Raw genomic sequence first — 19195 nt, forward strand, 5'->3', positions numbered from 1 at the left:
ATTTCACTTATGTCCACGGGAAAATGCATCACAACTTCTTAACCAAATCTTGGAGCCGGAGCTGTTCAATTGCTATATTAGATTCAGATTTGAGGGTTTTGAGGCTTTTCTGTTAATAATTATCACAAGATTTCCCTGTCCCTCATCCAAACCCCTACTCTCTCCACCAAAAAAAACCCAGCTTTCAAGAACCCATTAAGCATCCATCATCATCATGTAGGTGTTTTGAAAAGACAAGGGAAACAGGACATTGCACCTTTCTAGGGGTATGTGTGTAACAAAAAGCAATTTGAAATGATACAATGAATGATAATTGTAACTTCATGGTCATATTATAACTGTATGTTTACAGTTCAGTACTGTAGGCTGGGGTTTTGGTTTTTGTTTTGTTTTGGTTTTTCTTGTTGTTGTAGTTTTGCTGCATATCTTCCCTACAATTAAGTGTATACTGCTGCTAGGCAGCAATAGGAACCTTAATTTGTATACTTTAATGATCAGAGCATAAGGTGTGTTCCTTGTGTGAGCTCCAGATTAGAACTCTTAAATTATTTTTAAATTTCACAAACATTAAAGTGGAATCAGTGGTTTCATTTTGAGAATCAAAGCAGTCCTCAGAATATGTTCCATTGAATAATAACCCTAAGAAATATTCCACAAAGAGAAAAGGTTGTATGATCAGATTAGTTAAGGAAGTAGTTCATTCCCTTTCTTTGCCTTTGGAATTCACAGCACATATTAGTACTACTCTAAAAAAATGTCCTTAACTCTGTTTAATAACCACTGATTCCCAAGCTATCGGACAATGGGTTTTGCAAGTTGCATCTATTAAATACATTCCACTGGACATACTTCAGAAAATGCTGCTCTAGAATAAGCTTTTAAACACTAGGTACAAGTTAGTCACCTTCCTGTAGATCCTTAACCAACTATTGTGAATTACAGTTCTCTCCTTGTGTTATTTTTAAACTTTGAAGATCGTATTCCTTTTAAAGTCACCCTGAGTTCTTAGAGTCCAACCCTCTGAAAGTTTGCACTGACTCATGGGGTTTCACACTAGCTTAGTCATCTCAGCCATATACAGTGTGTTCCTGCACTTGAGCCAAGAGTAGATTCACATCTTCCCTCGAAAGAGTGCCCTAGGCTAGGACTCTTGAGCAACTAGCTGGACCTTCTGATTGTAGATATCAGAAACAGAAAAATATGGTTTGCTTCTACACTAGGAATATAAAACTTCCCTCCTGTCATAGGCACTCTTCTTTATCCTTTAAGAATAAAACATTCTTCAATTATCAATCTAAAAACTTGATCAAACAAAATTTATTTAGTCATTCGCTCATACATCTAACGTTTAATTCCTATACTGAGAAGTAGTCTTTGATGATACAAAGTTGGGAAAGAAAATTTTTATTAGGTGATTCAGTGGCTGTGTTATAAATTGATTGTCTTGAATTTAAGCCTATTTCAGAGTATTATATTGTAATCAATATTATACAGTTTTCAACAAAGTTTGTAGCTGGATTATCTCAGTTATTAAGGGCAAATGGACCATAAAAGCTAAATATATGAGACCATTACATAGATAATTTGCCTTGGTTGTGTATGTACCAAAATTTAGCTTTCCATAAGAAAACTCCTTATAGGATTGCAAAATAATACATCATTTAAAACTTTGTAAAACATTATGAAGTATGTCCAAAATTTTTGGAGATTTTGCAGATACACCTAAGGTTTAGAAGGATGACCCAGAAAAATGTCTTCCTGTGTATTTCTACAGTTTAATAAATGAAATGGTTTCAGAAAAGTTAAACTCTCTGGATTAATTTTAGATGTGTATTGGTTAAAATTATTTGTAATTCTCCAGATGAACCTTGTTCTGTGGAGTGGTGCTAATAACCTTTTTTGTTAAATATCTTGAAATTTAAAATATAACTTTAAAATACATTCATAGAGCCTCTGTAGAGCACATTGTGCCTAGCTGTGTATGGCACTATGATGAATTTAGTACATATACTTTTGTATAGAGCACAAATGGTTAGAAACAAGGAACTGATAGTCAAACTGCCTGGATTTGAATCTTGACTTTTTTTTACCACTTAATCACTGACTTTGGACAGATTTCGTAACTTAATCTGAGCTTCAGTTTCTTCATCTGTTAACTAGAGATAATACCTAGCTGATGGAATTTTCTGTGAGGATAAGAATATGCTAATATCTGTAAGCTACCCAGTATAATGTCCAGTGTGTAGCTGTTGCTCCATAGAGGGTAACTATCAATATTATTCTCTTTTGTCAATATAACACAAGAGCAATGCTTCATTTGTCTTTTGTCTTCCATTCTGTCAGGCAAAGCAACTTCATAGAGGAGCTATTCAATAAACATTTATTGAGGTAGGAGGAGAAAGGGCAGGCATTTTAAAAAGCACCACTACAATATCTGTTCAAAAAAGTGAGATGGAGGGGCTCCTGGGTGGCTCAGTCAGTTAAGCATCTGACTCTTGATTTTGGCACAGGCCATGATCTCAGGGTTGTGAGATCAAGCCCCGTGTCGGACTCTGCAATCTGCATGGAGTCTGCTTGAGATTCTTTCTCTCCCTTACCCACTGCTTGTGCACTCTCTAAAATAAAAAATAAAAATTAAATAAATAAATAAATAAAATGAATGGAATAAAATAATAAAAAAGAGATGGTAAAGGAGCTATGCTTGAACTTACAGGGAGCTGCTCACCTCTGATAGGCAGTTTCCTTCTTCATTCATTACCTGCCCCTCCTCCTACTACAGTGGACTCTCCAGGGTGAATCACAAAATAAAGGATGAAATGCTCGTCCAAGAACCTTCATTAGGTGACTGCATATGTATCTATGAACCTCTTGTGGTCTTCTTTACTCAATGAGCTCCTTTGTGATTTTTATAAAATTCTTTACTAATTTTAAGTTTCAAATAAAGTGCCCACCAAGTAAATTGGGAGGCTTTCTTTTTGTTAGAAAAGCCTTTTAAAAGACGGTTTCTCACTTACTAAAAGAGGGTAATGGTAAAAGGCTAGTTAGAATACAACCACCATAAAAACTCAGTACTAGGACTCCAGAATTTAGAATGTTTGATCTTTAAATGCATTTGGGCTCAAAGCAAAGATACTATCTATAAATAGTTTTCTTAAGAATTTATATAAGGTAAAAGCATAAAGGAAACCCCTTTTCAAATATTTTAGCAAATTAATTTGAAAAATATTTATAATTACAGTTAGTTTTATACTGTCAAAGCTAAAGCAGACAGGCTACTTAATATCCAGCACTTAAATTACTAAAGGTAGTGAGAACAAAGAAAATTACTTTAAAAAATTCTATAATTGAGACTTTCTACTAAATCACATTTAATCCAAGAGTTTTTAGGAAACAAAACTGAGATAAAAACAAAAATGAAGGGGCACCTGGGTGGCTCAGTTGTTAAGCATCTGCCTTTGGCTCAGGTCATGATCTCAGGTCCCGGGATCGAGCCCCACATCAGTCTCCCTGCTTGGCAGGGAGCCTGCTTCTCCCTCTCTCACTCACCTTGCTTGTGTTCCTTCTCTTGCTGTGTCTCTCTCTGTCAAATAAAATCTTTAAAAAAAAAAAAATGAATACTAGAAATAAATGTGGCATTTTAAAAAATCTAACTTTTGCCATATATTCTTATATGTGCTTTTCATGTAATAACTTTGTAATCATCACAAAAACCTATGATAACACATTATCCCAGCATTAAAGATAAGGTCACTGAGATGCAGAGAGGTTCAATAGTTTGCTTAGTCAATGTTGGCACTGGGTTTTATTCAATCTGGAACCCACTGTCTCGTCTGCCATTGAAGAGGACAGAGCTGCAGGTCCCATGAGAAATGAGGGAGACAATTTTAAGTTCCTCTCAAGTCCCTTGACATGTAATCCAGTTTTGTCAGATCCAACAAAGGGGTAAAAGCTTAAAAAAAAAAAAACTTTACCTGGTCATCTGGAAAACAACTACCTGGTGCTGTAATAATAATTTGAAAAGAACAACTTTTTTTGTTGTTGTTATTACAAATCTTAATCTCTTTTTTTGATCCTGTGGTAAGTCAACATTTGGGGCAATCACACTTATTTTTTTGACTGGTTGCTTCTGGGACTCTCTATTCCTTGCTATGAACTGCAGTGGTCTTTTTCACTTAGGTAATTTAAGTTGTCATCTTTTGATGAATTTATTTAAAGCTAAAAGCTTTTTCCTTCTGTGAATAAAAAAATTATGGTTAAATGTAATGATTCATACAGGACACTCAGAAAACCAGTCAATTTAACAATGAATTGACTGACTATAATGCAGTCTCTTTATGTTTAAAATTAAAGTTTATAACTCTGTGATATTTATTGCAGGATGTAATTAAAACCATTGTACAGAGTGGTGGCATCAAGCATCTAGTTACCATGGCAACTAGTGAACATGTAATAATGCAGAATGAAGCCCTTGTTGCTTTGGCACTAATAGCAGCTTTAGAGTTGGGTAAGTACCCCAGTGTCAAACTTATTTTCTCCTATTTTTATCTTGGATGAAATGAAGCACAGGAGTGGAATAGAAATCAACAAAACCTTGACTAGAAGCATTTTGCCAGCATGTGTCTGCACCTATAGCTAAGTATATAAGAAATCACATTCTATGGATTGCCACCTCAGCTTTTGCTTTTGGTAACATTTTTAGGTCAATGCTTAACTCTTTTTAGAGTTTGAGTCTTAAATGTTATTTCAAGTTATAGGCACTTAGTAAACACAGAAAATAATTTCAGCAGGCCTCACAGAGAAATGAAACTATATTTAGAATACAGCAGCAAGTTTAGTCTGCTGCCCTTCCAGTGACCCAGACCTTGTCTTCTATCTCTATTACTGACTCTCTCTCTTGCTTATCTCCTATCACCATGGCTTCTAGTGCCCTCTAGTATTGCCTTCATTCTAAATTCTCACCTTCTGTGTGTTTTACATTCAAAATTCCCCAAAAGCAGAGTTCAGTAATTCAGTTGGTGTCTTTCTAGCATATAGTATCCCTGTTGGTCAGAATTCTTCTTGAGAAGCTAGTTCATAGTCATCTAGCTTATGGAAAGTAACCTTTGTCCCAGGAACCAATCAGTCACACAGCCTGTGGTTAAGGCCTGAGACTGCCTTACACAGAGGAGGACTATAGACTTAGTAGGTCTGTCCTGTCCAGTTCAAAGCCATTTAGGTAAACACTGTTAACTGATGACTTCTTAATTCCCACTGATGATTTAGGTCCGTAATTCTCACACAGCGGCAAGTGGACCCACAACCCCTATACCAGGAAGCCAAAAGATAAACATATAAACATGGTATATCTTTCTCTAGTGTCACATTTACTCAGATTTTAGGTATGAAAGATTTGAATTATTGTCTTACAGGGTTTTGAATTTTAAAGAGAAAAGACTCCAAGAAAATGTATGCTTATTCTCAGCGACTTTGGCCTATGGTTAGAAATGCTTTGGAAGTCAGTTCAGGTCCCAGATTAGCCATGACTTCACACATGGTTTGAGTAGAGTCAGCCTAGAAGTCCAGCCATCATGGGGGGTCAGATAGGGGGAGTTATGATAAAGGGGTGGGAGTCAGTGAGGACACTGAATACCAAACTGGGTTCATGGCCTGATTTTAAGTGGCTTAAAGTGATGGGGCAGTTTCAGAATATGCTTGATGACCCAGCCTGGGATGAATCTGGTTTTGTGCCAGTATCTTCCAAACAAGCTGTAATTTCTCAGCTTCCTGATAGCTAAACATTTGCCTCAATCTGGTCACCTCACCATACAACTATATAAAATGCGATACCTACATTTTTTTTTTATTGTTTCCTAGTGTTTCCTAGGCTCCTCGGGCTTAAGATATAAAAATAAGCCCATACTATCTTTTTAATACATAACACACTTTGAAAACCATATTTTTCCAGTCTTGTTTTCTTATACACTGTTTGATATTAAGGAATTACAAATTTTTTGTATGATAATATTAAAGCAACATTTTTAAGTCTTTTTTTTTTAGATAATTGTATATTTACATGCCATTGTAAAAAATAATATAGAGATCCCTTGTATATATTACCCAGTTTCTCCCAGTGGTAACATTTTTCAAAACTATAAATATTTCAGCTATTGATACAACTTACCAGTCTTATTCAGATTTCCCTAGTTTTACTTGTTTTCATTTGTGTGTATGTTAAGTTCTATATAGTTTTAGGACGTGTAGGTTTGTATATCGACCACCACAGTCAAGATACTAAATAGTTTAACACCACAGGGATCCCTCCATTTATCACCACACTAGTCACCTATCTCCTTCTCCTACCCCTTACCTTGTTTCTCTTCCCTGGAAACCACTAATCTGCCCTTCATTTCTAAAATGTTATATATATGGAATCATATAGTATGTGACCTTTTGGGATTGGCTTCCTTAATTCAGCATAATTTCCTAAAGAGATCTGATTTGTTTTGCGTGTCAATTGTTTTTTTATTGCTGAATAGTGTTCCATGGTTTGTACATACCACAGTTTGTTTGACCATTCCTGTCAAAAAACATCTGGGCTTATTCCACTTTGGGGCTTTTAAAAATAAATAAATGCTATAAATATTCATGCGTAGGTTTTTATGTGAGCATAAATTTTCATTTCTTTGGATAAATGCCTAGGAGTGCAGTTGCTAGGTTGTATGGTAACTATACGTTTAATTTTTAAAGGAACTGTCAAACTGTTTTCCAGAATGGCTATACCATTTTACATTCCCACCAGCACTGTATGAGTGATCTAGTTTTCTCCACATTTTCACCAAATATTTGATATTGTCACTATTTTTTATTTTAGCCACCCTGATAGCTGTATAGGGATATCTCATTATGTTTTTTTTTCCATTTTTCTAATGGTAAGCATATGAAAAGATGTTCATCATTATTTGCCATCTGTATATATTCTTTGGTGAAATACCTACGGATAATTTTTGCTCATTTTCTAATCTTTTAACTATTGAGTTGGAAATTCTTTATTCTAGAAGTTTTATAGTTTTACATTTTACACTTAAGTCTGTAATCCACTTTAAGATCTGTATAAAGTGTGTGGTTTAGGTCAACTTTCTTTTTTTTTTTTTTTTTTTTTTTGCCTGTGGAGGTCTAATTGCCAGTACTGTTTGTTGAAGAGGCTATCTTTTCCTCCACTGAATTGATTTTGTACCTTTGTCAAAAATCATTTGAACATATATGTGTGGGTCTATTTCTGGGGTTCTCTATTCAATTCTCTCTCTACCAGTACCACACTCTTGATAACTGTGCTATACAGTGAACCTTAACATCGGGTAGAAGAATTCTTCCCACTTTATTTCTTTTTTATCAAGATTATTTACCTGTTCTAGGGCCTGTGCTTTCCATATAAATTTTAGTATAAACTTACAGATTTTCTACAGAAAGTCCTCTGGGATTTTGATAGGAATTGCCTTAAGAGTTTTCATCTCTTAGAGATATGTACTGAGGGGTGCGTGGGTGGCTCAGTTGTTAAGCATCTGCCTTCAGCTCAGGTCATGATCCCAGGGTCCTGAGATCGAGTTCCGCATCGGACTCCTTGCTCGGCGGGGAGTCCAGTTCTCCCTCTCCCTCTGCCCCTGCTTGTGTCCCCTCTCTCACTGTGTCTCTCTCTGTTGAATAAATAAATAAAATCTTAAAAAAAAAAAAAAAGATACATACTGAAATACATATGGAAGAAACTATGTCATTTTTAGGATTTGCTCCAAAATAATTTGGGATGAATAGGTGAATGAAACTAGAGATAGATGAAACAAGATTGGCCATAATTTTTTAAGATAATAGTAAATAGTGTATCATTATATAATCTTTTCTGCTTTTGTATATGTTTAACCTTTTCCATAATAAGGATTTTTGAATTGACTCATATCAAAAGGAATATTTTAATACTAAATTTTAAGCTTAAACTACAATATCTGCTGAAATTTAACTCTTCTTTAACAAGGTCTGAATTTAATATTCTATTTGTAGGTCATCGTTATTTATCAGTCCCTTTTTGAGGGTTTTATATGATCAGTTTTTAGAAAAGGAATCAGTGTTTAGCCACATTGCACCAGGTTCATAAACAGTGGACAAAACTGATACTTTGTTTCATATTTTAGGCACTGCCGAGAAAGATCTAGAAAGTGCTAAACTAGTACAGATTTTACACAGACTGCTAGCAGATGAAAGAAGTGCTCCTGAAATCAAATATAATTCCATGGTCCTGATTTGTGCTCTCATGGGATCTGGTAAGCATTTCTTCTAAAATTTGAGGTCTATCAACATATGGTTGACATTAAATATAGAATAGTAGTAAATGGTGGCTTTGGGTTTTAAAAGCATTAGAAATTAGTTTCCTGGAGGATATAGGATTACTTTTACTTGAAAATATTCACAAAAGATTCTCACAATAATAATGTAAGTATCATGGGGCACCTGGGAGGGCTCAGTCAGTTGAGCGTCCAACTCTTGATTTCAGCTCGGATCATGATCTTCAAGTCATAAGATCGAGCCCTGCGTTGGGCTCCGCGCTCAGCACAGCCTGCTTGAGAGTCTCTCTTTCCTTCCCCCCTGCTCACATACTCTCGCTCTCTCTGAAATAAAACTAAAAAATCTTAGAAATAATATCATATAGAAAATAGGCAAAAAAAAAAAAAAAAAGTTAAAAAACTAATAACTAAGTTTCATCAGCTCTAAAATATTTTATATAAAGAACAAGTTGATTTTGTGTATCATGATATTAGCTAAGGAATTTGTTCAAGAAATCATTGGCATATTTTGGCATATATTCCATGGATACTGAAAAGAATGTGTATTCTACTGTTACTGAGTGAAGTGTTCTTGAAATGTCACTTAGATCCTTTTGGTTGTTGGTAATGGAATTGAGTTTGCTATATTCTTAGCCAATAGAATATATTGATAGTCTAATTGTTTTGTTAGTTGTTGAGACAGGGATATTGAAGTCTCCAGTAATAATGGTGGATTTGTCTGTTTCTCCTTTTAGTTCTGTAAGTTTTTGCTTCACATATTTTGCAGCTCTTTTGGTAGATATATACACCTTTTGGATTGCTATTGTCTTCCTGGTGGATTGACTTTTCTATCATTACGTTCCTCTCTGGTCTGGTAACTTTTTTTCCTCTGAAGTCTACTTTATCTGATATTAGCTGCTTCTACTTTCTTTTGAATAACATTCATGGGATCTTTTCCCACCCTTTTAATCTCAATCTGCTTTATCATTATACTTGGAGTGTAAAGAGCACCTTGTTAGGTCATGTGCTTTAATCCACTCTGTCAGTCTCTTTTAATTGGTATATTTAGAGCATTTACATTTAATGTAAGGACTGATGTTATGGCTTAAGTCTGCAGTTTCATTTTTTTATTTTGTTTCTCGTTCCTGACTTGTTATTGATTGCTTGAGCAGTTATTCCCATTACCCTCCCTCATTTATAATTCTCAGATATTTCCTCTATATACATTTAGAACCACATTAGACATTGTTACAATTTTTGTTTTCAACCATCTATCTACACCTTTGCTATATGGGTTGTTCTTCTTTCCTGATGTTCCAAGATTCCTTTTTTTAAACATTCCCTTTCTGTTTAGAGAACTTACTTTTAGCCACTCTTGGGTTAGGTCTGCTAGTGACAAATTGTTTTCTGTTATTTAGAATATCTCGACTTCCCCTTCATTTGTGAAAAATGTTTTCTCTGGGTATAGAATTTTGGGTTGACGGTTCTTTTTCTTTCAACATTTGAAAAATGTGCCATTTTCTTCTGGCTTCCATGGTTTCTTAAGAGAAATCCAGTCTTCCAATTCTTTTTTTCCCCTCTTGGTAAGGTGTCACTTCAAGATTTTTTTTGGTCTTTAATTTTCAAGCTTAACTGTGATGTGTCATGGCATGGATTTCTTTGGGTTCATCCTGTTTCAAGTTTGCTCACCTTCTTGAGTAGGTAGGCTTATGTCTTCTGCTAAATTTGGAAAGTTTTTGTAACCATATTTCTTTAGGTACTTTTTCAGCCCCACCCTATTTCTCCTCTCAGGTCGCTAATGGCAGGAATGTGAGATCTTTAGTTATATCCTACAAGCTCCTGAGGTTTTGTTCATTTTTTTCCAGATTATCTCCTCTCTTGTTCAAATTGGGTAATTTCTATTGTTCCGTCTTAAAGTTCACTGATTTCTTCTGTCCCCTCCATTCTGCTGTTGAGCTTATCCACTAACTATAGTTTTGAGTTCTAAAATTCCCATTTGCTACTTCTTTATGTGTTCTGTTTCCTGGCTGAGACTGTTATTGAGGCATTTTTTAATGTAAAATATACATAAAATTTACCATTATGACCATTTTTAAATGTACAGTTCAATGGCAGAGTAGTACATTCACACTGCTGTACAACCATCACCACCCTTTTTTTCCCCCAAACTGAAACTCAGTACTCTTTAAAAAGAGTATATATCCATGGAATATATGCCAAAATATGCCAATCACCCATCCCTCCAGCTTTTGGCAGCCACCATTCTATCTTCTGTCTCTCTGAATTTGACTACTTTAGGTACCTCATATAAGTGGAACATACAATATTCTTTTTTGTGTGGCTTATTTCACTTACCATAAGGTCTCCAGGGCTCATCCAAATAGTAGCGGGTGTCAGAATTTCATTCCTTCTTAAGACTGAATAATGCCCCATTGTATGTATATATATCACATTTTGTTTATCCATTCATCCATCAATGGACATTTGGGTTATTGTCACCTTTGGGCTATTGTAAATAATGCTACTATGAAAATATGGGTGCACAGGTATTTTTTCAGTTCCTGCTTTTAGTCATTTTGGGAATATACATAGAAGTGGAATTGCTGGATCATACAGTAATGGCTACGTTTAATTTTTTGAGGAATCACCATACTATTTTCCACAGTAGCTACACCATATTACATTCCTACCAGTAATGCACATGGGTTCCAATTTCTCTACATCCTTTTTTTTTTTCTATAATAGCCTTCCTAATGGGTATGAAGTGGTATCTTACTATGCTTTTGATTTGCATTTCCCTAATGATTAGTGATGTAGGGGATCTTTTCATGTGTTCATTGCCCACTTGTATATCTTCTTTGGGGAATGTCTATTCTAAAGTCCTTTGCCCATTTTTTAATCGAGTTATTTTGTGGAGTTGAAAGGGTTCCTTATATTTTGGGGATATTAATCCCTTGTTGGATATATGATTTACATATATTTTCTCCCATTCTGTGGGCTGCCTTTTCAATCTATTGATAGTAATCTTTGGTACACAAAAGTTTCTAATTTTGATAAAGTCCAATGTATCTGTTTTTCCTTGTGTTACCTATGTTTTTGATGCATATCCAAGATATAATTGCTAAATCCAATGTCAGAGTTTTTCCTTTATATTTTAAGAGTCTTATAGTTTTAGCTCTTAAATGTAATTTTTGTACATAAGGGCTTATGGCTCTCCTGTTTTACCAGCACCATTTGTTGAAAAAACTGTCCTTTCCTTATTGAATGTCAAATATTTGTCAAAACTGTTTTGACTGTATATATGAGGGTTTATTTCTGGGCTCTCTGTTTTAGTCTGTTGATCTATAGATCTGTCTTTATTTCAGCACCACACTGTTTTGATTATTATAGCTTTAGAGTAGCTTTTGAAATTGGAAAGTATGAGCCCTCCAACTTTGTTCTTTTTTGAGATTGTTTCGACTGTTCAGAGTCTCTTGAGATTCCATCTGAATTTTAGGATGCAGTTTTCTGTTTCTACTAAAAACATTTCTAGTTTTAGACCTCACAGTCTTATTAAAGTAAATCTGTCAGTTTGAGGAATGTTGATTGCATTAAACTTATTAGACGTCAGTCTTCTCATATAGCAGTCTCCAAGACTTAAGAGCCTGGTATTTTCCTATAATTGAGGTTAAAGAGAGCAAGAAAGCCAGAAAGAGGAAGATCAGATATCTAAAAGGGAAGCCTATTGTCACAGAAATTTGTTGAAGGGATATGAAGTATAACCTGTTTGTTTCATTTGCCACAAAATTAATTTGAAACAGAGCTAAGTTTTTTTTGTAAGTCATTGGACTTCATATTTGAACTGATGATAGATAGGGCCAAGGGGTATATAACTAAAACTTGAGATCATACAATGAGCTGTGTTTCATTATAACTCATTAATCAAACAGACTGTAGAACTTGACATTTATCTATATATAAATATGGCAAGTAAAGTTCCTCTGATTTATTAGGGATATAACACATCTAACGAAGACATTTCTAGGCTACTGCTGTGTGTCCAACACTTGTCTTTACGAGTGTCTTAGCATTTCTAGGCTGCTACAGTTTTTCCAGAATTGTTCCTAGTTTTATAACTTGGTATCATCCAGATAAACATTTTAGGTATATGTACTGGATAGATTGTATATTAAGATTAGAACAATCAGAACAGTAGCATATTTGTTATCTTGGTTTTTTTTTTTTTTTGTCTTCCAGAATCTCTACACAAGGAAGTACAGGATTTGGCCTTTCTAGATGTTGTATCCAAACTTCGCAGTCATGAGAACAAAAGTGTTGCCCAACAGGCCTCTCTCACAGAGCAGAGACTTACTGTGGACAGCTGAGAACAGCCCCTCCCTGGTACATGGCATTATCCCACCTCTGATTTCCCCTTTGTCCTCCATCCAGCTGCCTCTTCTGCTTCATTTTCTTCCATATCACTTGTGCATGCGTGTAATGTTCCAGTACCAATTGAAGAACTGCTGTAGGTACCTGCCCAATAAGATTTCTAAACCCATAGTTAGTGTGAACATGAATTTGTCAAAAACAAGTCTCCACCCATAACTGTTCTCTTGTATTCCTGTTGCTTGAGCTACATTAAGTAGAATGTGCATGTTGTAGTCCTATGATGATGTAAACTTGGTACTACATAATGACTTGCTCCTCACATTTGGTAAACTGCGTAATTAATAATGTACTGGTAAATTAGAAACAAGAATGCAGCAGGATCTGTCTAGCTTATTGAAGATGGAACTGAATAGTAAAAATAGCTCCATTTTTTGGTGCTTGGGAAGCACAGTGACCAAAAAACTGTATGGCTGCTCATTCATTAGTCTTACCTACTAATGTCAAACCCGTGGTACCTAGAGTTAAATAAAATCCAGTGCTCTCACTCTTTACCCTATGGTTTCTCCTTCTTCCTAACTATGTAGACTCCTGAAACTGCCAGAAACTTGGCAAGACTTCCCTGAGGCTTTTTAATTTCATATTTAATTGGCTGTCATCATTGAAACCTAACATTGAAATCATTTGTACTTTTCAGCATGAAACTAAGGGGTTGAAGAATCTGTGTTACACTAAGTAACATCTTTTTTGGCCTATATTTTAGAATCTATGTACATTTTGACATCAGCATTGTCCAACACTTGTCTTTAAAAGTTCACCTGGCATTTGTTTTCAACTGAGGAAATTGAGTATAGCTCATTGGAGGGTGGGGTTCTTGGGTTTTTTTGGGGTTTTTTGGCTATTTTTCATCATTCAGCTTGAAAGCAAGAAGTTTCCTCTGTCATAGTCCTTTTAAATCTTAGAACTAGCAGGACATAGAAAAAAAGATTAAGAAAATAGAACTAGCAGGACACAGAAAAAAGATTAAGAAAGAAGTTTGTCTATACTAAAGAAAGGAAGCAGGTTATAAAAGCCATAGTAGCCAGTCCAGTTCATTCTGCAGATGGCCTCATACCAGTAGCTGTTTGTTTAGAGTTTCCCACCTCCACTTGCCACAGAGAACTGCAATAGATCTTAAAGCTACCAGAAAAAGGTGATGATGCCAAGACTCCAGAGATGAGAAGACCCTGTTGGCGAAATATAGTGTACTCTTCACTGCCACTACGACCACCAAATGGGTTTTTAGAACTTTGAAACACAATCTTTGTAAATTAATCAAAAGATCCCTGTAACCTACGTATCTTGTCCCCATGCACAAGTTTGACAAATACTGGCTGAAAGGTATGATGGGCTCCAATATGGAAGGACTGCAGGACAGTAGAATGGGCTGCCCGGGGTGACAGGAGCTCTTTCCTCTTCAATGGGAGATGCTGCACATATCTGTGGGGTGATTGAAGTTGGACTTTTGACTCTGAAACAGCTATAATTCAAGAAAATTAAAACCTCAGTGGAGGTAAAAAAAAAAAAAAAAAAAAAAAAAACTTTGATTGTTCCCTTTGATGTCCAGGAAAGAGACTATTATTGTGAGTGCTTATGCTACACTTACTGTAAGAATGATCTTGTTTATTGTCTTCTTCTGGGCTGGACAGTGGACTATATTTTATTATAGGTTTTGAAAAACATCTGTAATGTTGGATAGGCTGTCCATATTAATAACTAAATAAATAGTATATCAAACTGTAATGGTTTGTTTGTATATTTTACTTCTAATTCCAGCTCCTAGAACAGTGATTGCTCATTGTTGGTGCTCAGTAAGTATTTGATGAATTCCCACTTATATAAACTTTCAGACTCCCTAAACTAATCCTAGATAGATTGAAAGAGAAATGAGATTTAGATATTTGTCTGATTTCAGAGAAATTTTTTTTTTTTTTATGGGATTGGTCCCTATTGAAAAATCATCATACAGAAAACCTCAGAACAGAGGTATCCAAAAATTAGAGATTTCAGAGAAGCCATCATCTGGGCCAGCTACCAGCAATCAATTGATATGCTAGGAATTCCCATTTCCAACAAAACAAAGTATATTTCTAATCACCACTTTTTCTGCAGAGAGACCAGAAGGCTATGCCCTTATGATGACAGATGTCCACCAAACTAGGTGATTTCCTGCTCTGCCATGGCAGGAGGTGGGAGCCTACAGACAATACTACTTGAACTGAGTTTAAAGGAATTTAAAATTCCTTTAAATTAGTTTGCTACCCACTAAGAATGCTTTCTGAGGGAGAGAATGGGAGGAACTGTACAGCATAGCTTTAATTATCACTGTGTGTCAGGATTAGAACATAGCTGAAAAGCAAAAAGGCCAAGAATTAGAAGGAAGATGTCTCAGTGAAAGGCACTAAAATGTCTTCCCTCCCTTCTGGGAAAGAAGCCCATTCACTCCTTGGGATCTTGCTAACCAGCCCGCAGACTGTAACCTCATTGTGCTCAAAGCAAAATTGATTAAATGCTGGCCCATAATCCAGTGTTGTCAACTTGATAAAACAGGGTTTGTATATATTATCTGATAACCATAGAGATGTAGACAAAATTTTTTAGTTCTAAAATGATTTTGTCTTAGATGGAACAAAATGCAGCTCTTAGATAAAACCATTTGTGTGAAGTATTCTGAGAAACCCTGCATGTGAAGATTTCAAAAAGAAATGCTCTTTGGTATCATTAGAAAGGTTATCGTCTAATTCTGCTGAATATAAGGGATGAAGATATCTATTACTTAGGTAAGTATTCCCCCTTTGTATTCAGCTGTTACTAGAATCATTAAGTTTAAAAGTCTTAACTCTAGGAAACCATAATATTTGAATTACACAAGTGTCTATTAAAAAGCACTTAATGATAATCTTCATAGCTGTAACCAGGAAAATTGAGGGTTTTTTTTTTTTTCACAGATGTGCTCTCTTAATTTACCTACGTACAATACATAATTATATGCCATGTAGCTTCATAGATGTTTTATAGGTGTGTCTGACAGATGTGAAAACTATTTTAAGTGTGATTAGTGAAAAGAGTAAGGTCTTTAAATACTGTCTGACCTGAGGTCACATCCTGGTTCTGTTACGTACTGGCTGTGTGACCATCACAGAGTTACTTAAATTCTCTGAGCCTGCTTTCTCATCAATGTGATGAGTTTAATCCTACTTCCCAGATTTTTTGTGGTAACTGAAACTTCTAGAGTTTGAAGGTAAGATTGGATGGAACTATGATACCTGTGACATCTTACGGCCTATCCCTCTTCCCCCTGGAGGGTTCCCAGCTAAAGGAACTCAACAGCCAAATGGGAGATATGGTCTATTAATAGTTTGAGGAGCACCCAGTTATTCTCAGTGCAGAATGCATAACCCCTTGCTTCCTACCCATGAAACTGTGATGGCCAGGTCTGCAAAGTAGGCCTTGGAGGTAGGTCCCCACTACAGGACTTCCTCTTCCTGTTCAGACCTCTCTCTAAAGTGGGAGTAACACTAGTACTGCAATGATCTTAGCTTTTATTAGTATTATTACTAAGTCAATATAAATAAAGCTGTAATACTACGAGTTTTCCTCAGTATAGAAACAAAACGATCCCTCTTCCGCTTTTCAATGCTGCCCAACTTATCAGTATGTATACATTTTGTATACATATCTGTTCCTGTATGTCTTTCCCTTAAATATAAATGGTGTGTGTTCTGCATGAAAGCTTTTGGTAGCTGTGCTCTGAATCCTGATGGAATCCACTTATGAGGCCTATTTATCATTATGCTTCTTGACTAGACAGGCAGAGTCCCTCTATGTTGGAGGTTTCCAAGGGTAAGCTGTTCCTTTTAGGTCATGAATGGTCGGCTACAGTTTTTGAAGGAAAAAAGTAAGCCTCACATGGAATTTATGCTCTTTTTTAAACGTAATTTATTCTTTCCTTCTTAGTGGACTTTTAAAAATTCATTATTTCCTTATTCTCACTTTGTTTCTCCCTAGAAAACAAACAAACCAAAACTTTTTAGCCATGACACATTCTAACATTTTAAAAATGGACAGTACATATATACCTATTTGTAGTACTAAATAGAAATTTAGTATGCTGACAATTGATTTATATATTGACGCCTGTGGTTCTCCTGACATTTGTTCTCAGTCCCTGAAGTCACATTTATCCAAAGAGAGATGTAGAGCCTCCCACTTACTGAGCAAAATGGAGAATCAGGGTGATGTTAGGAGCAGCGACTATTCTCACAAGCGACTTCACTGTCGCTTTCTCTGGCCCCCAGCATTATCAATGCAGCATTCAAGGAGTAAAAACTGGAGCAAGCAAGGTGGCTAAAGCATGGAAATGGGGGCTCAAGGGAGGCTTGAATCAAAAAAACAAACTTGGCTTTCACCTTCACCTCTGACCTCCGAACACATTCTTAGAACTTGTCCATGGCTCAGAGATCTGTGGTTTTGCTCAGAGGCATGTGTGCAATTTTATTTTACTCTGTTTAGCCCACTTGAGTTAAAACCACATTCAGGTGGTATGTGGAACTTGGTTTTTAGTTGGTGTTGGTCACATAGAGAATTTTCTGTTTCAGGATTGGGTTTTCAGAAATTTAGCTAAATTTGTTTATCTTCATCAAGGAAGTGTAAAGCCTAATCCTGTCATACTTTGAAACCTGTTAGTTTCAGATTTGGGATTTTTTTTTTTTTAAGGAAATAATTTTAAAGATCTTTACTAGATCTGTTAAAATAAAAAATTTAAAGCCTTAACACAGACTCCTAGCATACGAACTTTAAATGTAACAATAGATCTTTTAAAAATATATGTAATCTATTTTCACATATAATTGAGAGACATTACTTTACTATTGCAGTAGTTACTTTGTTATTTATCAATTCCCAGGAATCCTGAAGAATCTTGAAGGAAAGAAACTCTGGCTGTACCTTCAGATTACTGTCAAAAATAAATTCCTCTGTGAATGCTCACTTTGAATTTTATAACCATATCTACTTTAAAATAGGCCTCCCTTCTACCAAAATAGTGTTTTTCTTGGTTGGTTTTTAAGGGACTGCCGTATAAATAGAGCCAAGCCTGTAGGGAAGCTGGCTTCATCCCTGCCTTCACAGAGTCCATGCACTCAGATGAAAAACCCCTTCTCCTTTTAGGACATTTCACAGGACTCTTCCAAGGTCAGCATCACCTTTCACCAGGACCAGAGAAAGCCAGCTTTTGACCTTGTCTTCTCTTCAGGGATATTCTGCTCAGCTTCTTGATTCTCAGTCCCATTCCCCTGTCTAGCATAGGCACATCAGATGAATACCTATAATTACATAGAATTTACGAAGGAAGGGAAAGGTTGAATTATACTCTAAGATAATACAAAGGCACGTAGGTTGCAACCCAACACCCGAAGATAAAGAGCTGCCCTAATCAGGGTGAACAATAGGGAGGAAATATTAACCAGAGTAGCTTTTATTTCAGGCCCATCTCTGAAGGAATACAAAATAGTCCCTAATTTCAATTGGGGCCAACTATCAGTATAGAAGTCCTTTACCCCACCTTCCCTTTTTTTAAGGTTCAGGAATGCAACCCACTCCCCCACTATGCCTTTCCTACAATAACTTCCTTTTTCTTGCAGGTAAGGAAAGTAAGGGAGGAGGTATTAATGACTCATATCCCACTCTTATTAACCCACACCACCCAACCCCCAGTGCCCAGAAGTTAGAGGAAGTGACACAGCAGAGTGACCATTGAGCTTCATCGTATCCCTTACTAATACCTGTTAAATCCTCTGCCTCCCGCTCCTGCCTCTTGCCCTCTTGTTCCCCTATCAGGGTAGCTGTGAGAGGCAGCACCTTCCCCTGAGCCATGAGAAGTGGGAGCAAGGTGTGCACTGGCCTAAGCAAAGCATCGGAGGAAAAGATATTACCCGTACAGGAGTGTCCGTGACCGGGTTGGACAGCCCCTCGCCCTCTACAACACAGGCTTTGTTAAACCTGGGACTGAGGGCTGATGCTCAGTTTCGGAATGAGGTTCTGGCATGCTCTCCCACAGCAAGGGCCCTGTGTGTGTGCGTACTGTGCACAGTTCAAGCACTCGGCCACGTGTAGCTACATCCTCTCCACTTATATAAGCGTTTGGTCACATTACTAATTATTTCACAAACCTCATTTTTAATGGCCGCATATTCTTCAGTTATAGTAGATGTACCATAATTTACTTAACCATTTTCCCACATTTGAGCACTTAAGACATATTTTGATTCTTGAAAAACAAGCCAAATGTGAAGTTGAGAGCATTTGCAGATGCTAGAGTAGTTCCTAGAAATTATCTGACCTGTCAGTCCCTGCCATTCGACTTTCTGCCTCTAATTCCTCTCGCTTTCTTCTTCAGAGGTCCTTGTCAATTGTTCAGTGAGCCTCTTTGCCCCCTCCTGGGTCCACTTGCCCTTTCTTCACCTCCTGGACACTCTTGGCTCCTGCTAATCCCTCCTTCATCT

At 36.4% G+C, this 19195-nt stretch overlaps 1 protein-coding gene across 3 annotated transcripts in view; it reads left to right on the top strand.

Moving 5' to 3' along the window:
* RAP1GDS1 (Rap1 GTPase-GDP dissociation stimulator 1) overlaps nucleotides 1–14435 on the top strand; it is a 158622-nt gene extending 144187 nt beyond the window's left edge. For all 3 annotated transcript variants that reach the window (XM_032400873.1, XM_032400874.1, XM_032400875.1), the window contains 3 exons: nucleotides 4378–4504; nucleotides 8160–8288; nucleotides 12525–14435. In XM_032400873.1, the coding sequence (XP_032256764.1) occupies nucleotides 4378–4504; nucleotides 8160–8288; nucleotides 12525–12652 (384 nt within the window). In that variant the 3' untranslated portion in view covers nucleotides 12653–14435. The remainder of the gene's footprint in view (nucleotides 1–4377; nucleotides 4505–8159; nucleotides 8289–12524) is intronic.
* Nucleotides 14436–19195: the final 4760 nt, after the last annotated feature.

The sequence above is a fragment of the Phoca vitulina genome, unplaced genomic scaffold (genome assembly GCF_004348235.1).
Source record: "Phoca vitulina isolate PV1807 unplaced genomic scaffold, GSC_HSeal_1.0 scaffold3, whole genome shotgun sequence".
Classification (NCBI taxonomy): Eukaryota; Metazoa; Chordata; class Mammalia; order Carnivora; family Phocidae; genus Phoca; species Phoca vitulina.